Below are 26,299 nucleotides of genomic sequence, written 5' to 3' on the forward strand. Positions count from 1 at the left end.
TTCATGCTTCTGTCTCCCTGATTGCCTTATATAACTTTGCAAATCCTCCCCACTTTGCTCTGGTGCTCTCCAAATTAAGTACCAGCTAAGCGGCAATGAAAGCGAAAGTTGCTCAGTTGTCTCCGACTCTTTGTGACTCCATGGACTATGCAGTCTATGGAACTCTCCAGGCCAGAATACTGGAGTGGGTAGCCGTTTCCTTCTCCAGGGATCTTCCCAACCAGGGATTGAACCTAGGTCTCCCACATTGCAGGCGGATTCTTTACCAGCTGAGCCACCAGGGAAGACCAAGAGTATTGGAGTAAGTGGCCTCTCCCTTCTCCAGCAGATCTTCCTGACCCAGAAATGAGATCCAAACCCAAACTGGCTTGTGTTAGTTTACTTCCTTCTTGTGTAATAGTCAGTAATTGAGCACTCTAAATCTGGGGGCTCTGTCATCTTCCATACTTGGCTTTCAAGGATGCTCCATTCAGTGCCATCTCCTAGCCATGGAAGGAGAAAGAGAGGGTACGAGGAAAGTGGCTTTATCCTTCAGTTAACCATCTGAAAGTTACACAAAACACTTCCACTCATACCCCACTGAACTGAACTTGGTCACAGCACTATATATCCAGGTGCAAAATGAAGGCAGGGGGAATGCAGACTCTAATGCCACGGCCATGTTACCAGTTAAAAGCTGAGATGGGGTTCTTTTTCTAAAAAATGAAAAGGGGAATGAATTCTGTGGAATAGTTAAAAGTTTCTGCCATATTCTCCACTTGGTATATTCATCTCCATAGCATTTATTGCCATCTGATGATCTACTATAGATGAACATAATTTACATATTTATTTTTTATTTCCCCACACTGAAACAGGAGCCCCACAAAGACAGGGAATTCATTTGTTTACTGTTGTCTCTTAAGCTTTTGGATCAGTTTCTGACATATAGCTGGCACTCAGTAGAAATTCATTGAGTATGTAAATAGACTTTTTTCCCTATCTGGCATTCTGAGTCACTCGCTACTCTGAATCACACAGATTCAAATTTTCTTGGTTTCCAGTGTCAATGAGATTCTGGTCCGACTTCCTCTTGGAGCTCCCAGGATTCAAGAGTAGGGTGTTGTCTTTCCAGATCCCATCTCAAGTAGTCATGATGTTTTCCAAAGAACTCTGGGTTTACAAGAAGGAGTTAGGAGGAGATGCAATTTTTTTTTAAGTTACTGGTCTTTATATTTGGAGCAGCTTTAAGTTTACAGAAAACTTGAACAGAAAGCATAGAGAACTCCTGTATGCCAACTTTCCCTTCCCATACAATTTCTCCCATTTTTTGTTTTATTTTTATTTATTTATTTGGATACACTGGGTCTTATTTGCAGGCACGCAAGATCTTTGGTTTTTGTTGCAGCATGCAGGTTCTTTTTCTCTTTTAGTTGTGGCACGTGGTATTTATTATTAATAGCTGCAGCATGCAAACTCTTAGTTGCAATATGTGGGATCTAGTTCCCTGACCAGGGATCAAACCTGGGCCTCCTGCACTGGCAGTGCAGAGTCTTAGCTACTGGACCATCAGGGAAGTCTGTCCCTGAGTGTTAACTGCATTGCACTACTGTGGCATGTTTGTTACAATGGATGAGCCAATACTGATACATTATAACTAACTAAAGTCTGTATTTAACTGAGGTTCACTCTTTGTGTTCCACTGTTCTGTGAGTACTGACAAATGCATAAAGTCATGTATCCACCATTACAGTATGATACAGAATAGATTCACTGCCCTAAAGCCCCCTGTGCTTCACCTATCTGCCCGCTCCTCTCAGCCCCTGGCAACCACCAATCTTTTCATTGTTTCTATAATTTTGCCTTTTCCAGAATGTCATAAAGTTGGAGTCACACAGTATGGAGCTTTTTCAAATGGGCTTTTTAAACTTAGCAATATGTATTTAAGCTTCTTTCATTTTTTTTTTGAAACCAGATAGCTCATTTTTTTATTGAATTTTTATTTTATATTGGGGTACAGTTCACATCACATGTGGATGTGACTGGTGATAGATGCAAAGTCCGATGCTGTAAAGAGCATTATTGCATAGGAACCTGGAATGTTAGGTCCATCAATCAAGGCAAATTGGAAGTGGTCAAACAGGAGATGGCAAGAGTGAACGTTGACATTCTAGGAATCAGCGAACTAAGATGGACTGGAATGGGTGAATTTAACTCGGATGACCATTATATCTACTACTGTGGGCAAGAATCCCTTAGAAGAAATGGAGTAGCCATCATGGTCAACAAAAGAGTCTGAAATGCAGTACTTGGATGCAATCTCAAAAACGACAGAATGATCTCTGTTCGTTTCCAAGGCAAACCATTCAATATCACGGTAATCCAAGTCTATGCCCCAACCAGTAACGCCGAAGAAGCTGAAGTTGAACGGTTCTATGAAGACCTACAAGACCTTTTAGAACTAACACCCAAAAAAGATGTCCTTTTCATTATAAGGGACTGGAATGCAAAAGTAGGAAGTCAAGAAACACCTGGCGTAACAGGCAAGTTTGGCCTTGGAGTACAGAATGAAGCAGGGCAAAGGCTAATAGAGTTTTGCCATGAGAACGCACTGGTAATAGCAAACACCTTATTCCAACAACACAAGAGAAGACTCTACACGTGGACATCACCAGATGGTCAACACTGAAATCAGATTGATTATATTCTTTGCAGCCAAAGATGGAGAAGCTCTATACAGTCAGCAAAAACAAGACCGGGAGCAGACTGTGGCTCAGATCATGAACTGCTTATTGCCAAATTCAGACTTAAATTGAAGAAAGTAGGGAAAACCACTAGACCATTCAGGTATGACCTAGATCAGATCCCTTATGAGTATACAGTGGAAGTGACAAATAGATTTAAGGGACTAGACCTGATAGACAGAGTGCCTGATGAACTATGGACAGAGGTTCGTGACATTGTACAGGAGACAGGGATCAAGAAAATCCCCATGGAAAAGAAATGCAAAAAAGCAAAATGGCTGTCTGAGGAGGCCTTACAGATAGCTGGGAAGAGAAGAGAAGTGAAAAGCAAAGGAGAAAAGGAAAGATATTCTCATATGAATGCAGAGTTCCAAAGAATAGCAAGGAGAGATAAGAAAGCCTTCCTCAGCGATCAGTGCAAAGAAATAGAGGAAAACAACAGATTGGGAAAGACTAGAGATCTCTTCAAGAAAATTAGAGATACCAAAGGAACATTTCATGCAAAGATAGGCTCGATAAAGGACAGAAATGGTATGGACCTAACAGAAGCAGAAGATATTAAGAAGAGGTGGCAAGAATACACAGAAGAACTGTACAAAAAAGATCTTCACGACCCAGATAATCACGATGGTGTGATCACTCACCTAGAGCCAGACATCCTGGAATGTGAAGTTAAGTGGGCCTTAGAAAGCACCACTACGAACAAAGCTAGTGGAGGTGATGGAATTCCAGTTGAGCTATTTCACATCCTCAAAGGTGATGCTGTGAAAGTGCTGCACTCAATATGCCAGCAAATTTGGACAACTCAGCAGTGGCCACAGGACTGGAAAAGGTCAGTTTTCGTTCCAATCCCAAAGAAAGGCAATGCCAAAGAATGCCCAAACTACCGCACAATTGCACGCATCTCACATGCTAGTAAAGTAATGCTCAAAATTCTCCAAGCCAGGCTTCAGCAATACGTGAGCCGTGAACTTCCAGATGTTCAAGCTGGTTTTAGAAAAGGCAGAGGAACCAGAGATCAAATTGCCGATATCCGCTGGATCATCGAAAAAGCAAGAGAGTTCCAGAAAAACATCTATTTCTGCTTTATTGACTATGCCAAATCCTTTGACTGTGTGGATCACAATAAACTGTGGAAAATTCTGAAAGAGATGGGAATACCAGACCATCTGACCTGTCTCTTGAGAAACCTGTATGCAGGTCAGGAAGCAACAGTTAGAACTGGACATGGAACAACAGACTGGTTTCAAATAGGAAAAGGAGTACGTCAAGGCTGTATATTGTCACCCTGCTTATTTAACTTACATGCAGAGTACATCATGAGAAACGCTGGGCTGGAAGAAACACAAGCTGGAATCAAGATTGCCGGGAGAAATATCAATAACCTCAGATATGCGGATGACACCACCGTTATGGCAGAAAGTGAAGAAGAACTAAAGAGCCTCTTGATGAAGGTGAAGGAGGAGAGTGAAAAAGTTGGCTTAAAGCTCAACGTTCAGAAAACTAAGATCATGGCATCTGGTCCCATCACTCCATGGGAAATAGATGGGGAAACAGTGGAAACAGTGTCAGACTTTACTTTTTTGGGCTCCAGAATCACTGCTGATGGTGACTGCAGCCATGAAATTAAAAGACGCTTACTCCTTGGAAGGAAGGTTATGGCCAACCTAGATAGCATGTTTAAAAGCAGAGACATTACTTTGCCAACAAAAGTCCGTCTAGTCAAGGCTATGGTTTTTCCAGTGATCATGTATGGATGTGAGAGTTGGACGGTGAAGAAAGCTGAGCGCTGCAGAATTGATGCCTTTGAACTATGGTGTTGGAGAAGACTCTTGAGAGTCCCTTGGACTGCAAGGAGATCCAATCAATCCATCCTAAAAGAGATCAATCCTGAGTGTTCATTGGAAGGTCTGATGTTGAAGCTGAAGCTCCAATACTTTGGCCACCTCATGCGAAGGGTTGACTCATTGGAAAAGACCCTAATGCTGGGTAGGATTGGGGGCGGGAGGAGAAGGGGACGCCAGAGGATGAGATGGTTGGATGGCATCACCAACTCGATGAACATGGGTTTGGGTAGACTCTGGGAGTTGGTGATGGACAGAGAGGCCTGGCGTGCTGCAATTCATGGGGTCGCAGAGAGTCGGACACGACTGAGCGACTGAACTGAACTGAACAGTTCATTCACAACATTGTGTTATTTTCAGAAGTATAGCAAAGTGCTTCAGTCATATATATACATATATCCATTCTTTTTCAGATTCATTTCATTTTATCAATGAGCAATATTATATTTAAGGATGGACCATAGTTTGTTCATCCATTCACCTATTGAAGGACATCTTGAATGCGTCCAAATTTTGGCAATTATGAGTAAAGCTGTTATAAACATCCATATGCAGGTTTCTGTGTGGACATAAACTTCCAATTCATTTAGATAAACACCTAGGAGAGTGACAGGTAGATCATATGATAAGCCTATGTTTAGCTTTACAAAAAATAGGTAACTGTCTTCCCAAATGGCTATACCATTGTGCACTCCCACCAGCAATGAATGAGAGTTTGTGTTGCTCCTCTCCAGGATTCAGTGTTGTGAATATTTTAGAGCAGTAGTCCCCAACCTTTTTGGCAACAGGGACTGGTTTCGTGGAAGATGACCACGCACTTCCTGTTGTGTAGCCGCATTCCTAACAGGCTACAGACTGGTACTGGTCTATGGTATGGGGGCTGGAGACCCCTGTTTTAGAGCTTAGTCAATCTAACACATAGGCAACTGTTAATGACATATGATGTTGAACATCTTTCATTCACTTATTTGCTATCTGTATATCTTCTTTGGTGAGGTGTCTGTTCACATTATTTTACCCATTTTTAAACTCAGTTCTTTTTATTTATGAATTTTAAGAGTTCTCTGTGCATTTTGGATACACATCTTTTATCAGATACATGTTTTTAAAATATTTTTCCCAGTCTGTGACTTGTCTTTCCATTCTCTTAAGATGTATTTTTAAATGTATCTTTAAAGTATTCTATCACCCAGATCAAAGAACAGTACATAAGAAACTGAGAAGCGTCTCCTTCTCTACCTCCACCACTAAATTAACTGAAAATGTACCATTGTATACACGTAAGAAGTTTAAGGAGAAACTCTAATAATTATTTGACTTCAAAGGAACATTCAAAGCACATATATGTACATTACTTCTTTCAGAGCAGCATTAATTTTACAAAGTCACACAGCTGAGTGAACCTCCCAGGATTAGAAACCAGGTTTTATGACTCCTGGTCTGATATTCTTTCCAGTCCATCACACTGACTCCTATTATCAAGATTTTGCCTTTAATTTTTTTTTTACTCTGACTCACCATATAAACATTTGCGTTGAGAGGAAGGCTTAAATTTCCAGTCTTAACACAAAAAGTTTAAATCAGATGTGTTAAGTATCATTTTGGGTGAAAGTGACAGAACCCAGTTAAAATTGACTTAAGCACACAAAGGCGGAATCTGTGAACTAGGGCAACTGAAAAGACCAAAAACTGGATAGAGGGATCCATTGGCTCACATAAGCGCATCTCAATCTCCTTCCCTCCCTCACCCCTTCTCCCTGTCTCTCTATCTCTCATTTACTTTGAACAGAGCTCATTCTCAGGCAGATTTGTCCATGAAGTCGCACAATGGCCACCAACAGCTTAAGGCTACTATCACCTTGCAAAATCCAAGAAAAAGAAGCACCTCTTTCCCAACAGCACAAACAAAACTTCCAGATAGGGCCCTTGGCCCAGTTTAGGACACACACTCACCTCTGAACCAGTTAGTTGATCAAAGAAATACTTCTTAGGACAGACCCTCCTAGGTGTCTAATCTGAACTTCAGATACTGAGAATGAGGGAAAAGTGAGTCCTGAAAGGAAAATCAGGATGCTGTTTCCAGAAGAAGAGAGAACAAATATTGTTGAGAAATCTACAAATGTCTACCACAACAACCATGCATTTATTTCTCTAAGTCTGTCCCTCCTGGTTCACATGCTTAAGATGTGGCGCAGTGCTGCTATATTTAAAATAGAAAACAAGGACCTATTGGATAGCACAGGGAACTCTGCTCAATACTATACAACAAAGTAAATGGCAAAGAATTTGAAAAAGAATAGACACATGTATAGGTATAACTCTGCTGTACGGAAACTAACACAGCATTGTTAATCAACTATATTCCAATACAAAGTACAAAGTTTAAAAAACTTTAAAAAAATGCAGGGCAGTAAAAAGAAAAAACACTGGAATTGGAAGACCCGAATTCAAATCCTTCCACTGCTTAGAAGTCCTCTGAGCTTCAGATTCCTTAGCTTTAAAGTGAGGATAATACAACCTACCCTGGTGATATGGATAGGAGAATAAAATAATGACAATAGCAAATACTTAATAGCAAATGTCTCATCCCCAGAGTTTCTGATTTGACAGGTTTGGGGTGAAGCCTCAGAATTCACATGTCTAACAAGTTCCCATACAGTGCTGGTGTTGCTGGTTGGGGACCACAATTTGATAGCCAAAGTATTAGGTTACTGACTCTTCAGAACAACTCCGTGAGGGGCACTAGTATTACCCCTAATTTGTGGATGAGTAAACTAAGGTTCACGTAGCTAGGCAAACTCCTCGTGTCCTTGTAATCTCTGGGCTTTAAATTAGAGGGCACTGAGGAAACAAAGATTAAAGAGCAAAATTTCCAAGACTTCCCAATCAAGCTTATGAAGGAAGAAATAAAAGAATTATTGTCTAAGTGAACTGGCTGGAAGAGATGGGGCAGGCAGAATCATTGTGGTAAAAGGAAACAGAGGATGGCATGTGGTATTGAAGATGTTGGCACAGAGGGCAATAGCTGGGGGCAAGCAGATTCCTAAGTAAACAGTGGTGCTTTTCAGGGCTGCTTTGGATATTCCACAGAACTTAAGAAACAGCTTTGGGAGAAATGTTAAAAATCCTCTGACACAAACCACGTCCAATGTAGGAAGTTACATTACTCTTGAGTTTGTCAAGGTTAAACAAAATGTTGTATACTTTGTTAATTCAACAAACATTCATTAACCTCAAGTTCAGGGGATGCATTCGTGATACAAAGTTGAAAAAGTCCATGGTTTCTGCCCTTAAGGAACTTGTCAGGTAGCAAGATAGTAGACCATTTATCCATTCAGCAAACATTTATTCCATTCTCTGTGCCAGTACAATTCCTTTTAAAAATGGTATCATTATTAATGTCACTTCTTTTTACTAGGTCAGGAAGTTGGGTCTCAGGTTAGGTAATTTGTGAAAGGTTGTGCAGTTATGGTACTTGGTACCTTTCATCCATTAGCTTCTTCACTCTGCACAACAACCCCTATGAAGTATGTACGTTTTATTAGAAGGAACTGATGCTCACAGAGGGTAACTTTCCCCCAAACCACACCAGGAATAAATGGCAGAGCTAGGATTCAATGAAATCCAGGTAAACTGGTTCTAGCATCTTTGCTCTTAACCACTATGGTGTATTAATAAACAGTTCAACCAGAGCTGCTAATACATAAGGATCACATAAGGAGTAATAATGCAATATACAACTTGCAAGTGTCAGCTTTTTTATTTTCATGTTTCTCTCTACTCCTTATTGTCCCATTAACTTCATTACAAAAAATGAATAACAGAGAAGGAAAAGGACACAATTATCTGGGGATAATTTTAAAAACAGGTTGGGAACATTGCTTAGAGAATAGGCTCTTACCCTCAGGTGACTGCAGACTTCTAACTCTTTGAAATCATCTATGCATTTTAGCGTGAATGAGCTTATTAGTGTTTTTCTGAAGAGAAAGTCTACAACTTTCTTAGACTTCCTTAAAGAATCTGTGATCCAACAAAGTGAACAACCACCTACAGAAAAAAAAAGTCAATTAGCCTACTGGAAGCCAGCCAAACATTGGGTGCTTCTATATTTTATTATTAAAAAGTAAAACTCAATAGCACAGGGAACTCTACTCAATACTCTGTAATTGACTATAGAGGAAAAGAATTTTAAAAAGAGTGAGTACATGTATAACTGATTCACTTTGTTACTCACCTGAAACTAATGCAACATTGTAAATCAACTATACTCCTATAAAAACTTTTTTAATAAGTCTCATACATGCTATGGAGACCTTAAAAAATATTTTTTACAACCCTGTGACAACATAGAAAAACATGGATGATATAATGTCAATAACAATATAAAAGTACAACATCGACTTTATTTCTTTACCATACATATTTCGCTTACTTTCTTTCCTTCCTTTCCTCCACACTGGACAGTACTTCTCAAAGTCACCAGTGACCATAACCTTGTTAGATCCAGCAGCTACTTCTCTCTCCTCGGTTTTCACTATAGTTGCTGACTGGCTCTGCTTCTAGGCCAGGACTACTCTGTTTCTACGTCACTGACTCTCTTTTCTGTCACCCTTCTGGCTGCTGCTAAATGTTGGAGCACTCTATTGTTCAACTTGGGTTCTCTCCTCTTCTTCCTTCTCCTTTACATCACTCTCTCCCTAAATCATCTTATTGAGTTCCATGGCTTTAAATAACTTCACACTTTCAGTTAAGTGTATTTAAGTCACACCTCCAGCCCTGACCTGAGCATTAGGCAGGAATATATTCGGTTCGTCTACTGAATATCTCTCCTTGGGTATTTATGATGTAAGCATCCCAGAATAAACATTTCCAAACAAAATTATTATTAATAGTAATATTATTCAGTTCAGCTCAGTAGTGTCTGACTCTTTGCTACCCATGGACTGCAGCACGCCAGGCTTCCCTGTCCATCACCAACTCCCCTGTCCACTACCAACTCCCTGAGCTTGCTCAAAGGTATGTCCACCCAGTAGGCAATGCCATCCAACCGTCTCCTCCTCTGCTGTCCCCTTCTCCTCCTGCCTTCAATCTTTCCCAGCATCAGGGTCTTTTCTGAGTCAGTTCTTTGCATCAGGTGGCCAGAGTATCTGAGCTTCAGCTCCAGTGAATATTCAGGGTTGATTTCCTTTAGGATTGACTGTTTTGAGCTCCTTGCAATCCAAGGGACTCTGGTAAGAGTCTTCTCCAACCCCACAGTTCAAATAGAACAGAGCATGGGCCATAGCAGACTCTCCAGAAATATTGAATGAAGTGAAAAAAACCTCTCTCTCTCTCTCTCTCACACACACACACCTGTTCATATAATTATGTTTAACAACAGGACATAAAACTGGTAGGAAAATAACAAAAAGCTAATTGGCTGTGCATGAAACCATGAGTTACTGCGATGTGTGCGTGCTAAGTAGCTTCAGTTTTGTCCAACTCAGTTTTGCCCCTTCAGGCTTCTCTGTCCATGGCATTCTTAGGCGAGAATACTGGAGTGGGTTGCCATGCCCTTCTCCAGGCGATCTTCCCAACCCAGGGATTGAACCCGCGTGTCTTACATCTCCTGCGTTGGCAGGCGGGTTAAGAATATCATACTTTGAAGCTGAGTGACCTCTGCTAGACTGCCACTTACCGGCTGCTCATCCTTGCTTTCTTCGTAGGCCAAAGAGACTTAAAAATATGTACCTCATTTCGAATCATGTAACGTTCACAATGCGCTTTGCTGTGAAACCATGAAGGTAAAGAACTTTGCTTGGCGTAGGGTACATAGTAAGGGGTAGTGATGATCAGCTGTTAATGACGACGGGCGTGTTTTCTTTTATGATAAAAATGCACATTTTTCTTATAAACCTTCGCTCAAGACAGCTAATAAACTTCCACACCCACACATTCACTCAGACAATCCGCCGTTCCCAGAAGGCTCTGGGAACTGGCGCGCCGGCTCCGTCGGCTACTTCCGTCCACGTGATCCGCCCAGGCTCCTCCCCGTTTCCAACATGGCGGCTCGCACGGACTCAAGCCGCACGTGAGATAGTCTAAGTACGTGGGAGTGCAAGTGTGTGAACCAGTTTTCCTTCTCTACAGCTGGTAGCATCCCTTCGACTCTTCCCGAGATCCTCGCGGGCTGCTGCCCCTCTGCAGCCATGAAGCCAAAGCCGATTTCCCACAAGACCGAGAACACGTACCGGGTGAGCGAGGGAACTTGCCAGTGGGCCTGATTCTGGGTGGGACTCTAGGAGTACCGTGCTCCGGACCGAGCGAGAGTCTGTTGTCCGGAGGCTCTGGCAAACGAGACTTCCTCTCTCCTGGCGTAGTAACTTTCTCCTGGCGTAGTAAATAATGGGATGGGAAAGGAAGCCCGAACTCCAGATTTCCGCTATGGTTTGTGGGGTCTGGTCTGCTTGAGAGGTCCCTTCAGACCAGCATTAAATTTAGTATCACAGACTAACCGGTTAGGAATTTTTTTTTTTTTTTTTTTTTGCTCTTTTATCCTTGAAGACTGAGTTGGGGAGGCGGGTCGGTGGAGGAGGTAAGTGATTTACAGCTTCTCGCTGATAACACCACTTTCTGTTTGTTTCTTTAGGGTTTCTTTGTTACTCCACAACCATAGGTCTGTGTATATTTAAAAATACAGTTGATGAAACGTCTTCGCCAGATTCTGTGCTTGCAGCAGGGTATGAGTGAAACCTAGCAGTAGATCTAGCGAGGCCACATTGCAATCTTTTAACACAGTCTAGCATGGGAATTTGATTTTAAACATTTTGCAAATATACTCATAGAAATATTTCATTTTCTTCCTATAGTAGTGCAGTGCATTTGTTTAAGGCTCGTTCAGTTTATTTAAAGTTGTCTTTTGTGATTCATCAGTGATGTCTTCTTCTAGTTGTAAAACACAGTTATACATTTTATGATTGAAAATACAAGTCTGAAACTGAAAGTGAAGCATATCATCATTTCTAATGATAGAACTTGAGGCGGCGTATGGAAGCTTTAAACTTTGTACTTTCACAAGGAAATTGTCAACATATGATTATACAGTACTAAAACGGATATTCAAATTGTGAAACGTATAAAATGATAATGTATTTTGAATATACTCCTCCCCTTCAGTTTCTTACATTTGCTGAGCGACTGGGGAATGTGAATATCGACATTATTCACCGGATTGATAGAACTGCAAGCTATGACGAGGTAAGAGCATGTTATTAGCTGATCTTCAAGTACTCATAGTTGGTTTTCCAGTCTGAGGCATGAATTATTTCTCAAGCCATTCTTTTATTTATTTATTTTTTTAAGCCATTCTTTTATGAACATGAAATGCATTAGACCTGTGCTGTCTCAAAGAGTAGCCACACTGACAGATTAGATAGAATTAAAGAAAAAAATTCTAGCGCTCAGGAACTGTATGTGGCTAGTTGCTACCATGTTGACCAAGTGCAGATATGAAACATTGTCTATCATTGCAGAAGTTCTATTGGATGATGTTAGAAAATTGACTGGATTCTCAGGTGGCCTCTGACTCCAGTTTCTCCCTTCCGTTGTGCATTCTGAGCCCTGCTGCAAATCTGTATTCCTGAAACTACAGTTTTAAAGAGATTTTGAGCAAGTTACTTTACTGGGGCTTAGTTCCCTCCTTTATTTAAAAAAAGGGGGGCTTGACCATGTAACTTCCATTTCTGACCACGCTATAATTCAGCCATAACTCTATTCAAAAATCGCTGCATCATTTCTCTGCCAACATTTTTATAACATGCCATCAACTTGAGATTCAACCTCAGGTTTTATAGTTTTTCACTTGACTCTAGTCAGGCTACGCTCGCTGTCACTTTGAATGCCTTGTCTCTAATATGTGAATTCAGCTAAGTGATGTTATCTAGGTAGGCACATGATGCTTTGGGACCTCACAGTGATGAGAACCTAACCAAGATTTCTTTGGGGGTATAAAGTGAGGTGTCAAAAAAGGTTAAGTAGACAAGGTGTTACGTGAATTGAGTCTTGTTTCTACGGGTTTTAGCATGGCAAAGAAAGTGGGAAAGGCTGATTCAGGCTGAGGAAGAAACCTTTATAAAGGAATAGAGGCTAAAGAGAGCATGTCACATTCAAGAACCTGCAAAGCATTTTGGTGTGCTTTTAATTGGATGTGGGATGTTTGTGTTGATGGTGACTGTGAATGGGTGAAAGGGGTAGCTGGTGAAAGATGATGCTGAAGTGATAATCAAGGACCACGAAAGACTTCATATCCAGCTAAGTTTGAATTTATCCTGAAGCTATGGGAAATCATTCTAGGGTTATAAGGCAGGGGAATGTGTGACATGATCAAGTGTAAGTTTTAGATCTCTTTGGCTTTAATGTGGAAGAAAGAGCACGACTGGAGTCAGGGCAACCATTTTTGATGATTTGGTAGTCATCTAAGTAAGAACTTTAGTTTCATATAAATATGTGCAAACAAATAAAGAGGTTTTTTTTTTTCTTTTCCTTAAGAAAAATTGGTTCCTACCATATTCCTCACTATAAAACCTGCTTTTCTCACTTTGAAAGAATACTGTCAACATTCTTCTAATTCAGTAATAGATATAATTTTTTTTGATAGACACATGTTATATCTTATTATGTATAGACCATGAGGTATATGCCAACCATTTTCCTATTGTTGGATATTTAGGCTTTTTTATATTCCCCCCCCACAATAAAACTGAATGAACATCTTTATACTTATATATTCACAAATTTTATAAGAAAATCTCCAAAAATGGAATTGCTGTGTCAAAGGACATAACCTGTTTTTAATTTTAATAGAAATGCCAGATTACTTCCCTGTAAGATTGTAGCAATTCATATTTTCAAAAGTAGAATGAAAGAACTGTAAGAGTCAACATTTTTCTTGGCCTAAAATTGTGGGGGAAAAAAAATTTTTTTTTAATGTGACTATTGCGTATGTCTAAATCTGCTTCCCATATTGTATACCTGATTGCTTTTTAAGGTGTGTTAGTTAGTTAATGCCCTTTTCTAAAAAAAAACAGCTAAGAGGAGTTTTTCAACTCTTGTCTATCATCATTGTCTTAAAATATTAATATATCTTTATTCTTATTTACCTTGATTGTAGTTTTTCTTTGAGTTGTGTGATTGATGGACTGCTTTAATCTTGGCAGGAAGTTGAAACCTACTTTTTTGAGGGTCTGCTGAAGTGGAGAGAATTGAACCTGACGGAACACTTTGGTATTTTCTGTTTTGTTTCTATTTTATTCACCCGTCATTTGCACCGAATATGGTCAAAACAGCTAAAGAGTGGTGTGATGGAAAAGTAGAACTTTTTTTTTTCCCCACCCAGGGAAATTTTACAAAGAAGTTATTGACAAATGCCAGTCGTTCAATCAACTGGTGTATCATCAAAATGAGATAGTTCAGAGTTTGAAGACTCATCTGCAAATCAAGAACAGTTACGCCTATCAACCCCTTTTGGAGTAAGTAGCGTGTTGAGAGAAAGGTGACAACATTTATCTGAATTTTAAGAAAGGTTGTTTTATAGCTACATGTGCTTTAGATCTGATGTTTGTAATGTAGAAACAATTTACCTTTTGTTGTTGTTAAGATTAAAATATTAGTACATTACTGTAAAGCAGAATCTTAGGGATATACACTCTTTTGCTTTCTCTATTTTTATAAGAACCTGATTTTTGACAGTCTTGGAATGATTGACCATAACTTATGATAGAATGTATCTTCTTGCTCTAGCCTGATTTCTTTGCTCAACTCTTAAAACATGAAAAATTTTATGCTTCTCTTAAGACTTGGTTTAGAAGGTTCAATTAATCCTTTCATCATAGGTGATTGGTTATCATTTGTGAACTAGATTTGTAGTGTTCGGTTTTTGATCTTCATGTCTCAGAATCAGTTACCTCCATTATTTTTTTCATCCAGTTTGGTTGTACAGTTGGCACGAGATCTGCAGACAGACTTCTATCCCCATTTTCAGGATTTTTTTCTGACCATCACCTCAATCCTGGAGACTCAGGACACGGAGTTATTAGAATGGGCTTTCACCTCTCTGTCATATCTGTACAAGTACCTTTGGAGACTGATGGTGAAGGACATGTCCAATATATACAGGTAACCCTTTTCTCCCATACAGGTTTTTCTTTTTTTTTTTTTTTTTTGCTTTAAAATTATTGTGTATAAAATTCAGTGGTATTTAGTAAATTTATAAAGTTATGCAATGATCACCACAATCCAGTTTAAGAACGCTTCCATCATCTCCAAAAGATTTCTCATGCCCTTCTGCAGTCAGTCCTGCTTCCCATCTATATCAACTTTGAGAGCAAAAGCAATATGCACTTGTTGAACACAAGATTTCCTCTGTGGAAACAGCTGTGTGCTCGAAGCCCCTTGGAAGAGTGATCCTCTTCTACAATGGTAGTTTTTAGCGTTTCAGTTGTGTTAAGTTTTTATCTTTTGGTCAAGGGAAGTTTTAATTTTTTTAGCTTTTGGCTACACTGGATCTTTGTTACTACATGCAGGCTTTCTCCAGTTGTGGCAAACAGGCGCTACTCTCTAGTTTCAGTGTGTGGGCTGCTTTTGTGGAGCACAGGCTCTAGGTGCATGGGCTTCAGTAGTTGCGGCACAGGGGCTAAGTTGCTCCGCAGCACGTGTAATTGTCCCGAATCAGGAATCGAAGCCACATCCCCTGCTTTGACAGGAAGATTCTTTATCCATTACACCACCAGGGAAGTCCAGGCAGTTTTTACTGATACTGACAACAACCAATCCTAGAGCTTTTAATGTCTGTTACCTTCAGTCTTCATTTGACACGAGCGTGTCATGGTAATTGAATGAGATTTTAAACTGCTTATTTTATTATACCTTCCTTGCATTCCTTGCATAGTGTTGAGAACATAATTGACATGTAATATTAATACATCTTTATCAAAATGATTAATTAAACGTCTTATTTTCTCATTTATAGCATGTATAGTACACTTCTGGCTCATAAAAAACTACATATAAGAAATTTTGCTGCTGAAAGCTTTACTTTTTTGATGAGAAAGGTTAGTTTGATAATTATATGTTTATTGCTCATTAATCCTCAAGAATATGATGAACAGAAGGCAATATCTTTTATAATATGGTTATTATGGACAGACATATATATATATAAATGGAAACCTGTTACTGTTTTGAGGTTATCTCATCATAAGGTTGTTTTTGCTTACTAATGTGAAATAATTTGGTTGTTTCTTTTATTGTTATTTGGTGTATATACATTCTCTAATTCACGTCAGTCTATACATGAACAGTGAGATTAACAGGGATTTTTAAAATAGTTTCCTGTAAACAACTGATTGTATAATGTCATTTGTATTTGTTTTTATAAGAGTTTTTATAATAAAATCATTGCTATTAAATTTCTTTTATACTCATAAAAGAATGTTGCCTTAAATAGTTTTTCTTGGTACATACCTTCATATTATACCAGTGAATTAATCACCCTTGTGTAACATTACAAATGTTACTGGACTCTCGCAGTAGTTTGAAATGATTGCAAGTGTCTCCTTTTCAGAATTTTTGTCCTTACATTTAAATACATATCTGTAGAATAGCAAATAATAATTCTTATTTTGGATATGTTTATGTTGTAAATGCAGTTTTCCATTTGCATTTTGTGTTTTAGGTTTCTGATAAAAATACACTTTTCAATTTAATGTTTCTTGATCTTGATGAACATCCAGAAAAAGTAGAAGGCGTTGGACAGTTGCTCTTTGAAATGTGCAAAGGAGTTAGAAATATGTTTCACTCTTGCACAGAGAAGGTAAATAAGCTAGAGGAGTTCCTTGAGTCTTTGTGAAAAGGATTAAAAAGGAAATGGGTGACATATACACAGGTGCAGGGAGGATTACGTAGAATAAATAGAAAACATTTGGGGAGCATTAGGGCTTTAAAAGCAGTACTTACCTAATACAGGCCCTGGGTTATTAGGTATTTCTCATGTAAAAAATCACTGCTCTCTTTTTCATCCTGCACGCTGGAAGGTAACTTAAATTGATCAGTGAGTGAGGGTGATGAGGGGTGGGCAGTTGTATGATAAAATTCCTAATCCTAGTTTTGAAATTCTTTTGGGACACATAGTTAACCACCAAAACTGTCATATCCTTGATTATCCTGAATCAGATTTTAAGATAGCTTGATCAGAGTGGAGAATAATCAAGAGTGGAAATAACAGTGCAATACTTGAGACTAAGTGTACATATTCATTTTCATGACTCTTGAATTTCCACAGGCAATAAAGCTAATTTTGCAAAAGCTCGGACCAGTTACAGAAACAGAAGCTCAACTTCCATGGATTTTAGTTGGAGAAACACTCAAAAACATGGTCAAATCCACTGCACTCTATATCTACAAGGAACATTTTGGAATATTCTTTGAATGTTTGCAAGTGAGTTCTGGTTTTTAAGTATTTGTGTGTAACTAGGAGTCCAAGAGTTGATTGCTTTTGTTCTTAGCTTAGCGGATTGCTGTTGGAGATTATATTTTATAATTGTTATAATTTTACACAATTACTAGGATTTTCCTTTCCTCTACCCCCTATACTAATATTTTTACTTGCTTTCAGTATCTTGAGATACATGCAGTAGAGCATAGTGGTTAAGAGCACAGGTTTTGGAGCCAGATGGCCTCTTTGCATACTGGCCTTGTCACTTACTGCTCCTGTGACTTGGGAAAGTTATTTAAGTGTCTAGTCCTCAGTCTTTTCATCTGGTAAATAAGAGTGATAGTATTCTCTACCTATGAGGATGGTGAGGAAATACGTAAGAACTTGGAACAGTGCTTTCAGAAACGTTTGTGGTTATGTCTATGGCCACCCCACCCTGAACTCACCAATCTCATCTGATCTCAGAAGCTAAGCAGGGTCAGCCCTGGTTAGTACTTGGATGGGAGTAACGTTCATAGTATCATTAGTGACTCCCAGTAAAGGAGTCTTTTTCTTTCAGAGCAAAAGAACGTGAAAATTTGAGTGGCTTCACATAATATTTTCATTATTAACAGATGAGTTTGATACTTGATAGGTTTTCTCTCTTAAATTCTTCGTTTGCAGGAATCACTCTTGGATCTACGTACAAAAGTAACTGAAACTAACTGTGGTGAAAGTTCTGAACAGATTAAAAGGTTGTTAGAAACATACCTGATACTTGTAAAACATGGAAATGGATCAAAGATAACCAAACCTGTTGATGTTTGTAAAGTAAGTTCCCAACTTAACTTGCTTAGAGCCTGTTTGTTAGAAGCTGGTTGCTAAGTGTGCATTGTTTTCCCTTTTGTTTTACAGGTCTTGTCTCAAACATTACAGACAGCCCATCTCTCTACCTCTTGTCGGGAGACACTCTTGGGTGTAGTTTCTGCTTTGATCCTAGGAGAAAATGTTTCCTTGCCAGAGACCCTCATCAGAGAAACCATAGAAAAAGTAATTTACTTCAGCAAATATTAATCGAGTAGTTAATATTATGTTTAGCATTGAGTAAGCCTTCAGGGGAATACCAGTGAAGCCTGGCAAAGGCTCTGCCTTCAGGGAATTTATAATCTTGTTAAGGAGATGTGAATCACATGCTGTAATGGAAGTAAGCAAAACAAATGTGATAAAAGCTAAATCTGCTCAGCAAATATTCACTGAACAAATATTTACTTAACCAAGTGCAGGCTATGGACTAGATATGGTAGAATGGACACTTTTTTTTTTTGCCTGTGATTTTTTTATTGTTAGGGAGGTGGGGTCCTGGTAGTATATAGTTAAAATCTGTTGAATCAGTCTATCAACATTTGTGTCACATTGAAACATAAAGATTAATTCTGTCTGGGATTGTGGAACAGTAAATGCTTTTCAAAGGACTTATATTTTGGATAGTCCTTAAAGTTTAAATATCAGTCTGCCAGTCAGAGAAGGGATTAAAAACTCTAGGAGAGAGAAGAACAAAGATATGTTCAAAAATCTATGCCATCTGGGCTCGTGGGCATAGGAAGTGTGATGTATATCAGCAAGGCTCTGCTTGGCTTTGAAAAGTTAGGTTGGATTTTTTTCCTCCGCGAGTAGTGGAGGGTCCTGGAAAAACGATAAACAGGGAAATAATTGAATGAGATTGGCATTTTAGTGAGTTAAGAAGATGAATTGGAGGGAGGTGGGACTGAAAGTAAAAATCAGTTAGATTCTTTGTAGGGCAGCAGTGTAAAGTTACAAGGAAGGTATAAAGTGTTGCTTGCACTTTTATATTTCTGTGTAGCTGGGAAAGAATGAGCAGGTCTTAGGCAGAGCCCCTGTGTTAATCACTGGAAGTACAGTGCCCTTCAAATCTGTAAGTCCCTTTGGAGAAGGACGAGCACTTAGAATGCTGGTGGGAGTGTGCCCACCATTCCTTTACTTTAGTAGTTTCTTTCCTGTGGAGGGGGGCCCAGTGTCTGGGCTCACACCTGGTGTGTCTGGCAGATTCAGCAATCCAGTTCTTTTTGCTTCCCATGATTACCTTAACTTGTATTGAGCATCCCACTACTTCCTACTTGCAAGCTAGAGGACCTTGAAGATTTGGGATGTTTTTATTTTCTGGAATGGGAGAGTACTCTCTTTGTACTTACATTAGTATTCTTTGCCACAGATTTTTGAGAGCAACTTTGAAAGACGCTTAATTTTGGATTTTTCAGAAATCATGTTTGCTATGAAGCAGTTTGAGCAGGTGAGTGAGATTAAGTCTTGGATTTGACTCTGTCATGATGAAATAATTCTAAAAATCCTGTGATTTTTGTTTTTTTTTTTTGAAAGGAACAGAAAAGGATTTGATGTTTTTAATTCTTTTTTTCTTTTTGAAGCAATTATATTCCAGTTCTAGGTCACATGTGAAACTTTATTCCACATGCTAAGCATTTTAAATTATAATAGGTAACCAATTTGGTTTTGGTAATCTTTTAGGAAGTTATAGCCTGTAGTGGTGGCCCAGAAGGTAAAAAATCTACCTGCAGTGTGGAAGGCCTGTGTTCAGTCCCTGGGTTGGGAAGATCCCCTGGAGAAGGGAATGGCTACCCACTCCAGTAGCCTGGAGAATCCCATGGACAGAAGAGCCTGGCGGGCTATAGTCCATGGGGTTGCAAAGAGTTGGACACAACTGAGCAACAAACACTTTCACACTTTTCACTTAGGAAGTTATGAAACCATGTGTCATCAAATCCTGAGTTTATCTTTTCCCCTCGCCCCCGTCAAACATTTGCCACTCCTTAAAACTGATGATTCTACTATGTACTTAATAGAAATCTATGACTGGTTCCAAATAGGAAAAGGAGTACGTCAAGGCTGTATATTGTCACCCTGCTTATTTAACTTATATGCAGAGTACATCATGAGAAACGCTGGGCTGGAAGAAACACAAGCTGGAATCAAGATTGCCGGGAGAAATACCAATAACCTCAGATATGCGGATGACACCACCCTTATGGCATAAAGTGAAGAAGAACTAAAGAGCCTCTTGATGAAGGTGAAAGAGGAGAGTGAAAAAATTGGCTTAAAGCTCAACGTTCAGAAAACTAAGATCATGGCATCTGGTCCCATCGCTTCATGGGAAATAGATGGGGAAACAGTGGAAACAGTGTCAGACTTTATTTTTTTGGGCTCCAAAATCACTGCTGATGGTGATTGCAGCCATGAAATTAAAAGACGCTTACTCCTTGGAAGGAAGGTTATGGCCAACCTAGAGAGCATATTTAAAAGCAGAGACATTACTTTGCCAACAAAAGTCCGTCTAGTCAAGGCTATGGTTTTTCCAGTGGTCATGTATGGATGTGAGAGTTGGACGGTAAAGAAAGCTGAGCGCCGAAGAATTGATGCTTTTGAACTGTGGTGTTGGAGAAGACTCTTGAGAGTCCCTTGGACTGCAAGGAGATCCAATCAATCCATCCTAAAAGAGATCAATCCTGGGTGTTCATTGGAAGGTCTGATGTTGAAGCTGAAGCTCCAATACTTTGGCCACCTCATGCGAGGGGTTGACTCATTGGAAAAGACCCTAATGCTGGGTAGGATTGGGGGCGGGAGGAGAAGGGGATGACAGAGGATGAGATGGTTTGATGGCATAACCGACTCAATGGACATGGGTTTGGGTAGGCTCCGGGAGCTGGTGATGGACAGGGAGGCCTGGCGTGCTGCAGTTCACGGGGTCGCAAAGAGTCGGACACGACTGAGTGACTGAACTGAACTGAACTGATCTCTGTATCTGTTCTCTCATTTTCCCTTTTAGTCTTTAATAATATATTATTTTTGGTTGTCTCAAAAAAAAACAACACTTCTTCAGACATGTCCTAGCTCTGTTCTTTCCTGCCCAGTGAGGACCCTTTATATCCCTCTGATATTCTTGGCAGCTGCATCTTTTCTTTCAGCTCTGTTCCTTTTGGTCCTTTTTTTTTTTTTTTTAAATAACTTATTTTTATCAGTGTGTCCTATGTATGTAGTTTGAAAGGTCACACAGGACTAAAAAACAGTTGCTGATTCCCACCCCCATCTTCCTCACCAGAAACAAGCACACCTAATGATTTTTTTTTTAGCTATTTTTTTTCTAGTATTTTCTTTATATTTTTAAATCATCTGAATATACTGCTTTTTCTTGACACATTAATTTTAGCCCTCATCTGTAGGCTTCCTCCTGGGTAGGTGGATTCTAGTTCTTTTATACTACTTTTCTCAATAGATAGTTAACATCACAAATTTTGGTTGAGGTCATATTCAGTACTCCTTATAAGCAAGGACTATTTTATATTTACATTTCCTTTTTTGTGTACCCTTTCATTTTTTCCAGTTGCCTCATTCTTTAAAAACTGGAAAATGCTTCTTTAAAATTGTTGATCAACAAGCCTTCCAACAGCCTCATAGAATGCCTTTCACACAGCAAACTAGCAGATAATTTAACAGATCTTTTCTCTTCTGGAGACAGTCTTCCCAGAGCCATTTAACTCTGAATGGGTTGCTTTCTCTGCCCACTGCACAGATGCCAACTGGGACTTGCCTATTTCCTGGGTCTCATGTCTTTCTCTTACTATAGCTTGCTTTCTTACATTGTAGTTTACTTTCTTATTTTGATGAAACCCATTCTCTAGAGGTTCCTGAGAAAAGGTGAACGGTAGTAAAATTTTGAGCTTTAGTACATCTGAAAGTGTCTTGTCTCCTCACTCTATGCCACCAGTACGCCAGGTATAGCATTATAGATTCTTTCATTCTTCCTCAGTTTTTCAGGCCTTGCTCCATTGCCTTCTTGCCTCCTATGCTCCTGTGGAGAGGTCTGGTGTCTTTGTTTATGATCTCTTTTTCTTTGTGGAAGTGTTAGAATATTCTCTTCATTAGGTGTTCTGAAATTTACATCTGTTAATAAGTGTGATTTTCTTTTTTCTTTTTAGCTTTTCCTACCCAGCTTTCTCTTGTATACTGAGAATTGCTTCCTGACAAATGATGCTGCAGTCAGAGATGAAGCTCTGGCTATTTTGGCCAAGCTCATTCTTAACAAAGCAGCACCTCCCACCACTGGCTCCATGGCAATTGAGAAGTACCCTCTGCTTTTCTCCCAGCAGATGGTGGGGTAAGTTCTAAAGTCCTAATTTCCTATATTTTTGGTAGGGTTGCCCATTTAAAAATAATGCATTCAGAATCTTGTAAAAACTGAAGATCTACATGTATTAACTGGAAAAATGTCTGCGATATATTGTTACATAAAAAAATAAGTTGTAGGCGAGTACGTGTAATACCATCACATTTTGCAAAGTTAGAATTGAAAATATATATAAGCATAGGAACACATGTGGAATGGTACAAAAACCATTAAATTGTTAACTTCAGGAAGGTGATAAGTGGAAGAAAGAAGTCACTATTAATTTTCTTAACCTTTTATTTTAAAATGATTGTATATTCACGTGTGGTTATAATAAACAGGACAGAGAGGTTCCATATACCTTTCCTGTAGTTTCCCCCCAGTGGTAACATCTTACATAAACTTACTTCAATATCACAACCAGAAAATTGACATCAGTACAAATCCACCAACCTTATTCAGATTTACCAGTTTTACATCACTCATCTCTGTGTGTAAATGTATATGGATACATAGTTCTGTGCAGTTTTATCTCATGTCTATTCACAACCACCACCAGAGTCAAGATACAGAGCTGTTCCATCACTGCAAGGATCTCTGGTGCTACTTTCAGTAGCCACAGTCACCCTGTGGCTCCACATTCCAACCCTAACTCTTGGCAACTGCTAATCTTACACTCTGTTTTTACACTTTTGTCATTTCAAGAATATTATATACATGAAATTATACTGTACAGCATTGGCAATTGACTTTTTCACACAGCATAATTCCCTTGAGACCCATCTAAGTTGTGTGCATCAGTAACCCGTTGTTTTTTATGTTGAACATATTTCTACGTGTTGTTCCTGAGTAGTATTCCAAGGTAATGGATGGAGCAGTCTGTTTAGTCATTCACTAGTTGAAAGATATTTATGCCATTCCTAGCTTTTGGCTAATACTCTTATTAACATTCATGTACATAGCTTTCCATTTCTCTGAGATAAATACCTAAAAGCAGACTTGTTGGATTATATGATAAGGGCGTGTTTAGGTTGATAAGCTGTCAAATAGTTTTGCAGAGTGGTAGTGCCGTTTTACATTCCCACTAGCAGTATAGGTGATCCAGTTTCTCTGCATCCTCACCAGCATTTGATATTATCACTGATTTTTTGGTTTTGCCAGTCCGATAGGACGTAGTGATAGCTCATGGTGGTTTTAATTTGCATTTCCCTAGTGGCTAAGGATATTGATATGTTTGTTTGCCATCTGCATATCATCTTTAGTGAAATGTATGTTCATTTCCTTGATCCATTTTCTAACTTGATTGTGATTGTTTCTTTATTGTTGAGTTTCAAGAATGCTTTATATATTCTGATATAAATCCTTTTACCTGCTTTGCAAGTATTTTCTCCCAGTCTGTAGCTTATCTTCCTTCACTTAACAAGATTTTTCACAGATCAGAAGTTTAAAATTTTGACGAGGTCCAGTTTATCAACTTTTCCTTTTATGGATAATGCTTTTGATGTCGAGTCTAAGAACTTTTTTCCTAGCTGTAGTTCTCAAGTATTTCCTCCTATTTTTCTTAAAGTCTTATCATTTTATGTTTTACATTTAAGTCCATGATCCATTTTAAGTTAATTTTTATATAAGGTGTGAAGTTTAGATCAAGTTTCCTTTTTTGCCTCTAAATGCCCACTGCTCTGGCAACATTTGTTGAAAAGGCTATTCTTTCTCATTGAACTGCTTTTGCATCTGTGTCAAAAATCAGCTGGACATTAATGTGTGGGACTTTCTGGCTCTCTCTTCTGTTCCATTGATCTATGTGTCTCTTCTCCTCTGATGCCACACTGTGTAATTACTACAATAAAATGAATCAGAAAATCTTAAATCCTTCCACTGTGTTCTTCGTTTTTAAAATTGCTTCATCTATTCCTGGTCCTTTCTTCTTCTGTATAAATTTTAGAATAAACTTGTCTATGTCTACAAAAAAGTCCTTACTGGGATTTTGTTTTGAATTATATTAAATCTGAAGGTCAGTTTGGGGAGATTTGACAACTCCCTAAAGATACAAAAAACTGTTACCTTTGTTTATGTCAGAAGGATGGTAAGAGGAAGAAAGAAGTGATTATTAGCTTTTAGATTATACACTTTTGCATTGTTTGAATTGTTAAAAGGGCTGTGGATTACTTTCTCAGTTTTATTAAAAATGATACATACACTTTGGAAGTTAAAGCAAAGTTTATGTAGGTATTTGAAAGGATTCTACTTACTATTTTTTCAAATAGAAATTATCATTCCTAATAAATGGTAGCATATTAACTTAAAGCAAGTGCCACAGGTACTATGTTTTCTTTCTGTAAGAAAACTTCCATCACTAAGAAAATTTCTGTCACCCTGTAGAATAACTTGTCTTTGTCTGAATATTCCTGGTCACACTTCATCTACTCATCTCACAAATTTATAGTGGGAATTAAAGAAGATAATAGATGTGAAAAGAGTCTTCAGAAGATAAATGTATTTTGTCATTTGACAGGTACTTATCATATCAGGTACTGTTCTAGGCACTGGGATATAATAGTGAAAAAGGGCTTCTTTGGGGGAGATGACACTCTCAGTGGGGCAAGCTTGTGAGGCAGGTAAATAAACAGGATAATTTTATATAGTGATAAAAGGAAAATAAAACAGGGTGTCGAGAGAGAGTAGATAGAGAATAGCACTAGTCCTGTCTGGAGAGGGGACCTTTGGTCCAATTGTAATGGTAGAAGGATCCAGCCTGGCAGAGAAAGGCTGGGTGAAAGGTTTTCCAGATAGAGAGGAGAGTTCCTGCAAAGACTGTAGGATAGGAATAAGCCTGTATGTTTGAGGAACTAAAGGAAAGCCTGTGTAGGTAAAGAGCATTGAGAAAGGAAGAGAGTGGAATTAGAGGAAGTGAGAGAAGGAGACACGGATCAGATCACCTAAGGCCTTACAGGATGAGGTAAGAATTATGGATTTTATTGGAGGAGCTCATTGGCAGGTGTGATAAAGCAGGGGGATGACATAGCAACTAATGACTTACCTTTTGAAGCATCTCATTTTTTTATTTGTAAGATTTTTTGCAGATTATTGAGTCATGGTTAGTACTAGAAAGGCTATATAAACAAGTTCTAAAACAACTTTTAGAAATTACCAATAAAATTAATTTGATTTTTATCTGTCGTAGTTTCCAAGCATCCAATATCCTGATAAGTATGAAACAAAACAGAGTGCAACTTTTTCATTAACTTTAATGATGAAAAGGTATAGGAATAAAAACCTGATATTCTACTTCAGTTTCATAACGAGTTTACCAGACTGGTCCTGGAAGGATAAATTATAATAGCAGATCATTTTATATATTGGTTCTTTGACTTTTCTTTCTGTTAGAGTCTGTCTTTGAAATAAGACTGAGGTAGAGTTCATTGGTAAACAAGAATAGTAACAGGTACTTAAAACTGAGTGTCATGTCAGAAAATATCATTGAGTAAACACTTACCAGATTAAAGCAGCAGAGGAAGTAACTTCTAATACTGTCTGAGCCACCAGGGAAGCCCCTTAATCATTTTATCATGTTAAAAAGGAAAGAGGGAGATGGAAGAAGTCAGTTCGTACCAATAAATTACCTTAAACACTTGTGCATCAGTAGTTCAAATTCAGAAATAATACCTAAAACTGCAAGAGACTTGCTTTGCAAGTTATGAGGCAAATTAGAATAGAAAAAGCAGAACCAATGGGTTTGAAAAACCTTATCACTGAAAATCAGTAAATGTGTCACATTTGTTTAGTTATTTGTATTTAATCATCAGCACCAATTCCCTCCTCCCTACTAATCTCCACACATGGAAAGGAACCAATTTTTCAAAATTAATTGAAGTATAGTTGTTTCACAATATTGTTAGTTTCTACTGTACAGCAAAGTGAATCAGCTATATATGTATATATATTCCCTCTTTTTTGGATTTCCTTCCTAATTAGGTCACCACAGAGCGCTGAGTAGAGTTCCTTATGCTATACAGTAGGTTCTCACTAGTTGTCTATTTTATACATAGTATCAGTGGAGGAACCAATTTTATTTCGAACTTCAGAGGGCAAA

The 26,299-nt window shown here is 38.6% G+C and overlaps 2 protein-coding genes across 2 annotated transcripts in view; one reads left to right on the top strand and one right to left on the bottom strand.

Moving 5' to 3' along the window:
- The window catches only part of SLC5A8 (solute carrier family 5 member 8), a 124,232-nt gene extending 113,649 nt beyond the window's left edge, over window positions 1-10,583 (bottom strand). The window contains exons 1-2 of the mRNA XM_081595464.1: window positions 10,245-10,583; window positions 8,469-8,614 (exon numbers count right to left, since the gene is read on the bottom strand). The gene's annotated coding sequence lies outside the window, so the exon portion shown is untranslated. The remainder of the gene's footprint in view (window positions 1-8,468; window positions 8,615-10,244) is intronic.
- A 10-nt stretch (window positions 10,584-10,593) lies between these two features.
- The window catches only part of UTP20 (UTP20 small subunit processome component), an 87,289-nt gene continuing 71,583 nt past the window's right edge, over window positions 10,594-26,299 (top strand). The window contains exons 1-12 of the mRNA XM_081595412.1: window positions 10,594-10,800; window positions 11,723-11,803; window positions 13,762-13,828; window positions 13,941-14,073; window positions 14,531-14,719; window positions 15,573-15,654; window positions 16,278-16,415; window positions 16,884-17,039; window positions 17,700-17,846; window positions 17,931-18,065; window positions 19,246-19,323; window positions 22,022-22,200. Of these exons, the coding sequence (XP_081451538.1) occupies window positions 10,756-10,800; window positions 11,723-11,803; window positions 13,762-13,828; window positions 13,941-14,073; window positions 14,531-14,719; window positions 15,573-15,654; window positions 16,278-16,415; window positions 16,884-17,039; window positions 17,700-17,846; window positions 17,931-18,065; window positions 19,246-19,323; window positions 22,022-22,200 (1,430 nt within the window). The 5' untranslated portion in view covers window positions 10,594-10,755. The remainder of the gene's footprint in view (window positions 10,801-11,722; window positions 11,804-13,761; window positions 13,829-13,940; window positions 14,074-14,530; window positions 14,720-15,572; window positions 15,655-16,277; window positions 16,416-16,883; window positions 17,040-17,699; window positions 17,847-17,930; window positions 18,066-19,245; window positions 19,324-22,021; window positions 22,201-26,299) is intronic.

Source organism: Giraffa tippelskirchi, chromosome 4 (assembly GCF_054371585.1).
Source record: "Giraffa tippelskirchi isolate mGirTip1 chromosome 4, T2T-mGirTip1v1.2.pri, whole genome shotgun sequence".
Lineage (NCBI taxonomy): Eukaryota > Metazoa > Chordata > Mammalia > Artiodactyla > Giraffidae > Giraffa > Giraffa tippelskirchi.